This window comes from Ambystoma mexicanum, chromosome 3p (genome assembly GCF_040938575.1).
Source record: "Ambystoma mexicanum isolate Mex_15411 chromosome 3p, UKY_AmexF1_1, whole genome shotgun sequence".
NCBI lineage: Eukaryota > Metazoa > Chordata > Amphibia > Caudata > Ambystomatidae > Ambystoma > Ambystoma mexicanum.
In genome coordinates, this window is record NC_090925.1 from 1187070516 (window position 1) to 1187077197 (window position 6682).

General features: G+C 44.9%; 1 protein-coding gene across 1 annotated transcript; it reads right to left on the reverse strand.

Moving 5' to 3' along the window:
* Positions 1–3370: 3370 nt before the first annotated feature.
* Positions 3371–6424, reverse strand: SMIM32 (small integral membrane protein 32). Its single transcript, XM_069652606.1, has one exon. The coding sequence runs from the start codon at positions 5273–5275 to the stop codon at positions 4946–4948; it is 330 nt and encodes a 109-aa protein (XP_069508707.1). The 5' UTR covers positions 5276–6424; the 3' UTR covers positions 3371–4945.
* Between the last annotated feature and the right edge of the window lie 258 nt (positions 6425–6682).

Sequence of the window (6682 nt, forward strand, 5' to 3'; positions counted from 1 at the left end):
ATTTCAATTTCAATCTGTAAATCAAGCTTGGACCTGAAACAGCATGCCAAAGGTTTGAGTTGTCATGTCGTAAAAATAGAAATGTAGAAATGTTTCATACAGATTTGATATGTGTTTGAGTGAGTGCTGCAAACTACTTAAGCAGTATGCATATATTATGAGGTTTGACTTTTTTTGTCAAATTCCAAATAAAGTTGTACAAATACTGAATGTGAACTCTGGAGTCTGCTCTTGCAGACTACTAAATTGACACCTCCTGCCCGATCCAATCTAGTCTATAAAGTGGTGGATTGCACACGGTGGAACTGCTTTACTATAAATTGGATAATTTGTATAGGGACAACTAATAAGAATGATATGTTTTCAAGAAAATCATCAAATTGCTTATATTTTGTGCATTTCTGCATTTCATCATAAACAGTCCCTTTGTTGAGCCCTTTCACCATCTGTAAACAAGCAATGACCAAATCAATAGTTTGGTATTGATATGTAAAATATTGGTGTCAGGTCTACAGGTTCCAGCAACATTCGATAACTATGGCCATCAAATGCCCAAGAAGTACCATCATTTGTCAGGTATTCCTATGAAATGCCATGTAATGCAATCAAAGGACCAGATGTCAACAGCATTTCAAGGTTTTGGTTTACAAATCTAAAAGACTCACACAATTGGCAAATATTGTCTTCAGCGTGCAAGTATTTGAACCATTGCCATCCAATTCCGAGGAACTGGTACCATTGTTATTGATATGTGTAGCTAACAGAGTAGTGCCAGGTTCCATTATCCCATTGGCATGGCAGTGTCAGATTCCATTATGACAAGGTAGCACAGTAAGGCCACATTCCAAAATGGATAGATCTCAAAGTAAAGTCAGGTATCAACATCTCCATAGAGCATAGTAATCCTAGATTCCAGTAAATCCAGTTATCTCTTTGAGGCCAGGATCTATGTGGTTGTATTTATGTGTATATATTTCCATGTGTGTGTGTGTATGCATGTGTATATGCTGTATGTGCTGTTTTGTATATAGTGCACACCTAGCTGTGAATCAACAGAGCCCTATGCAGGGGGATACAGGAAGAGGGTATGATAATATGGATATAATTAGAAGGGTAGGTTATTGAGGGTACACTTGGGAGAAGATGGATGGGGGATACAGAGTGTTTCAGGCAGAGGATCAGAGGATACAAGTTAGGATACAAAGGCCGACCTAGTCCTCATTAATTATTTGGAGGATCTGCAGATGGGCCTTCATTGTAGCATATTATGAGTTTCACTTATGACCATCCTATATAATGTTTCAGTGTTTTTCTCAAAGATTCCACACTTCTGATTATCATCATAATATTTGATTTTCAATACATTTTAGTTGGATACAATCAGGATAGTTTGTGTGGCAGTGCCTAAGCAGTGCTAGGGAAATTGTGTGTGCAGTGCTATGAACGGTGTGTGTATGTCTGATGTGTATGCAGTTCTAAGGATGGTGTGTATGTGGGGGAGAGCGGAACTGTTCTTAGGCATGAGTGTGTGTGTGTGTTTGTACATGCAGCACTAGTGTGATGTGTGTGAACAGTGTAGTGCTGGGACAGTGTGTTTGTACATGCCAGTGGCATTGTTTTTTGTGCAGTAATGGGGGTGGAGTGTGGTTGTTGTTATATCGCTGTTTACAATGCCGGGGCACTATATGTGTGTTGGTGTGTGTGTGCAGTGCTGAAGGCAGTGTGTGTGTGTGTAACTTCACCTGCACTTAATGTATAACATAAGTAATTATTTTGAAAAACAAATACTTTTTCGTGTTTGATGCTTCATGGTATAGAAGTAACCATTGTGTTAGTCTATGAAAATATCCATTCCAACATGGCCGCTCCATCTGCCAAACCTAAGCAATAACCACATAGCTATCGTCCATGTATCTACACTCTTGTGCCAATAGTTTCTGCTCTTAAATGTTGTGTTGCAAAACCTATGGTGCAAATCTAAAAACAAGCAAACTCTTGCATGATCATTTCTCACTCGCAGAAGTGCATTGTTCTAGACTGCAGAAATGTTTGTATTTTTTTTATATTTTTCTAAAATTACAGTTTATATTCCAGAATGTGTCTATGATTTTCATCTCCTGGTGCCTACGGTGCAAAGGTTCTGAGCAATCTGACATAGTCACAGAGAAATGCCATGGACTTGGTGGTGTCTTGTCATGATGTCACAGCATGTAGACAGCCTCAAATGTCTATATAAACTGCAATGTATATTTAATATGTGTCTAAGCTGTATAAATGCTAATCCTTGTAATGTATACTCAACCTGTATCCTCCTGTAACTAAATTCCCCTCAAGTAACAGCGCCACGATGCCCAAGGGCTGTTTGTGTGCTATACAAATGTAAACATAAATACATAAATAAATAAATGATGCGCCCCTCTAGTGCCATAGGCGTTTTTTTGTGAGACATGACAAGCCAGGTTCTAAATGGACATCATTAGATGTGCTAGTATGCATTTGGTAATCATACTGATGAGTATGGAGATTCTTGGGGCATGCCACACGAGGTTGGGTAGTATCTGTTTCATGACAGGTCAAGGCACTTGATAAGGAATGGTCTACCAGCACATTGCAAGTTTCTGCAACCTGTGGCCCTACAAATGCTTTAGACTATGACTTCCATTCATCTCGCCATTGCATGTGCTGGAGAGGACTGATGAGGGTTGTAGTTGAACACACCTGCAGCACCAAGGGTTGCAGACTCCTTAGCTATGGTATAACTTCTGTGAAAACGTAATGCTTAACAAAGTGAGGGAACGATTCCCATGTTCTCCATGCCTGCAAATCAATTATTTCATTGAACCAAACTGAGAGAATTAGAATAATGCGACTTCAAATACCAGTTCCAAATGTGTCTAACAAGAAATGTAAGAATTGCCCTATAAATGCATTCTTGGTTTGTTCTTAGAATTGTAAAAACACGTGTAGGGGGATAAAGACTACCATGGAACAATGCACCGTGCCATCTATTGGTTTCAAACGATACTGACATACATGATTGGACATGGAACTAGCAGTGTGGCTGTTCAAGAATACAGAATACACTTTTGATTGCAAATAACTTTCGGTCCCATGTCATACATGCATCAGGGTTGAAGGTTTTAGATGTGGGTTTGTATTGCATTCCAGTGGTATGCGAAAGCCCTCTCTCTATGTGAGTAGCCCTCAAAGGAACGACTGCCATCTTAGAAATACTGAGATCCATCCCTGCCGTCTTTGTCATTGGGCCTCAGGTCAAAACATGTTGTGCACTTACACACTTACTACGCATAACCTCTTGCAGGTGCACATTGAAACCATTGTTTAAAAAAAAGAAGGCAGCGGTCAGTCCTCAGGTTTAACATTTTAATAAATTGGAATAAAACTTAAGACAGTGAAATACAAGAACATCAAAAAATGAGAATTTCAGGTGCCAGGAAGCCATTTAAGATATTATGTATGTTGTTTTAATTTTGGATCCAGCCCAATCCATTGGCAAATGAGCCATAGTTCACGTCCCCACTCTATTCCCAGGAATCCACGTCGAAACTTAAAGTCGCTTATGGGGAATACAGTAGTAACAGCGTGGTCTGCTGTTGCCATATCGCTAGACACAGATGAGAAGCTCACTCGGGCCGAGCGTTAGGCCTTTGACAGGGCATTTTGGATGCGTGCAGTTTGTAGAGGAAAGGCAGAACTCGAGCCTTTGCCTCCTACAGTGCCCACCCTTCTGCATGTTTATGTGAATGCCAGTCACTCCCAGTCCGAGAGTTCTGTGGTCTGTTCCTGCACGTAGTGCTAAGGCTTATGTTCCTGCATCGAATGGAAGCACTGTTTAAGCTTTAAATATTTTGTTTTTTTGTAAACATCTCCGTTCACCATCGCAGACACCTTTCTCCGCGTGGTTGTGTTTGCTTTTTGGAATGCATCACCACCTAATGTGAAAATAACCCGCTCCCTGCAACACTTTAGAATTTTTAAATGGACACGTATTTAGTATTTGGCGTGGAATGGTGAATTATTTCAAAATGTATATTTTTGGTGAAACCTTTCTTTCAGATATCTTTATAAAGGGCCCACGAGCTCTGTCTTCAGTGCCTTCGTTTACCCTGGCATATTTCGAAAGACCCGAGCTCAGGGGAGTTGCTAGGTCTGCAAAGGACCCAGGGCTAAGCTGATGTCGGAACTGTTGGGACTGGGGGCTAGCTAGTATTTTGGCTGTAGGTCCTGAGATTCTATCCGGGGCTACAACCAAAAGATCAGGGGCTATAGCCCCCCTAGCCCCCCCCCTAGCAACGCCCCTGCCCGAGCTGTCTCCTGATCTGCCAGGACGAAGGCACTAAACTGGAGGTAAAATTCAATGGGCTGAGTCAATGGGTCGTCTCCGCTCAATTGGTTCCGTGTTTTCATGTTTTTAAACGTTAACACTATGTAAACCTTTGTCACATTATAAAATGACTAAGTGCATGAAGTATTTACATTTTCCCATTCCGCATAAGCGGGCATGTGGAAAATAATGAAATCCTAAAACTGGGATGTACATTAAATAGACATGTTCTTTAGTCAGCTGAATTGCATTGCTTGTGGGTTGCTTGCCAGAGCCTGCGGCTGTTAGCAAAATAATGACAATATGCGCGAGCCTGGCTTCCCTCTATACTTCATGATGGAAGTGAAGTGTACACAGCGTGTTCAGCGCCAGGCTCTTACTCCCTGCAGTCCTCTGGCTCTCCCCTGCAGGGGGAAAAGGGGCGATGCAATCTGAAGGCTGGCTGCACCCCACATAGAGTAGCAAGGTATGCTTCCATTCCATCTCCCAGCCCAGGTCAGGCTCTGGCGCGCCGGTACAGCAGCAGCCCGTATCTCCTCGCAGTACCTCACACAACGCTGCCGCCCGGATCCGCTCCCCTCCGGGGTCTCCCTGCTCCCCTCAGACAGACTGCGTCTTCCAGGGGCTTCTGGTTTCGCGCAGCGACCTGTCGTAGTAGGGCAGCGACGCGAAGGACGAATTTCTCAGTTGGCAGTTAATAAAAAGCACAATGATGACCACAGTCAAAAAGAGGAAAACGAACAGGACGACATAGGTGACCAGGTCCGGCTTGTTGATCTCGCCTTCCTTCAGCACCCTGGCCGTGGACATGTAGAAGACAGAGCTGCTGGCCGTCCTCTGCGTGCTGCCCAGGTAGGGGGTGCTGCTGGCCAGGACCATGAGGTGAGCTTCCGTGGCACTCGTTGAATTTAACAGCAGGTCACCATACATGTTCCTGTCTGAAGGTCCCTGTGGCGATGGGAAGTGGGTCTATCCCTGGGGTTGCATCGGGACAGGTCCCAAGTGGAAGGCATCACAGCACCCCATTGTATGCAGTAAAAATGGGGGCGTGCTGCCAATGGCGCGGCCAGCTTCGTCCATTCTCTGCTCCTTGCAGGTAGCACTCGCGGCTCCCGCGGAAGATTCAGCAGCGAAGAAGTGGCGAGAAACACATAATCCCGCTCGCCCCAGCGCTCACGGTAACAGGTAGGCTCGCGATGGCCACTGCCGCGGCTTTTTTCAAGTCGTCAGTGTTCATGTGTCCAGAGAAGACGCCAGGAGTTGGCCGGACACGCTTCACGTCGCGGCGAGCAAGGTGCCCGTCTGTGCCCGCCGCAATCGCCTCGCGCTCCAAACGCACCTCAGACAGCGAGGGAGAGCCACGGCAATGCTGTGTTTTTTTTTTTTTTTTTTAAATGAACACTCCTCACTGATAAACGCCGGGAGAGAAGCGCAATAGTTGCATTTCCAGGTCTTTTAGTCGAAGTCCAAAGATTCTGAATTCAATCAAACCGACGTCCAGCGTCAACACCTTGCAGCTCCGTGGTATTTAAGTAAAGCCCCCGCGGCAGAGGTTACACGCCGTCCCCGGGTCCTCCGCTTCGGTGCGCAGCCTCTGAGGTATCGGTAGACTTTCTGGATTCAGACCAACTGAGAGCAGACCCGAACCTCCAGAAAGCAGCCGGCTCTTCTCCTGTTTGCGAAAACAATATACATCGTTTTATTTTTTAATATTTTTGCAGAAGTTTCTCTTGAGCGTTTTTTGTTTCTTCTCTACTGCCGCGCACGGATTACCCAGATCCTGACAAGCTTTTTCACTGGAGTCGGATTCTCTCTGAGCCTAAACGCGCAGACCACGTGACTTTATGCTCCTAAACTGTAGCTCCTCCGCAGCGTCATTTGCCACGGGCTGCGCGGGAGGCAGGCGCGCGCCCTGGTGCAGAATCTATCCGAGGGCTGTGGTATGTTGCATTGGCTTGGCGTTGAAAAGAAGGGGGAAACAAAGGTTGCTCCTCGTGATTCATTCTGAAGAGGGATCACGGCTCCACATCAAAGGCCTGCAGGATGATTGCTATTTGTAATAAACAAGTTCTGTATTAGCAGGGCGAAAAAGTCAGTCGCACCCAGCTCCGGTCCCCCGTTATGCTTTGCATTATTGGAACGGGCTCTTCCAGAGTAAACAGGCTATGTATGCCTCAGCACCCTCTGCAGCTTGGCAATTAGCATGTTAATTCATTTCATCAACGTGCTTTTAGACTGCAATTAGCTGCTGGCTGGTTGCCAGGTCCCCTTTTTGTAAGTCATCACTCCTGCGCGTTCACGATACACCCAATACACAGTCCTGACATTTAAACAAAA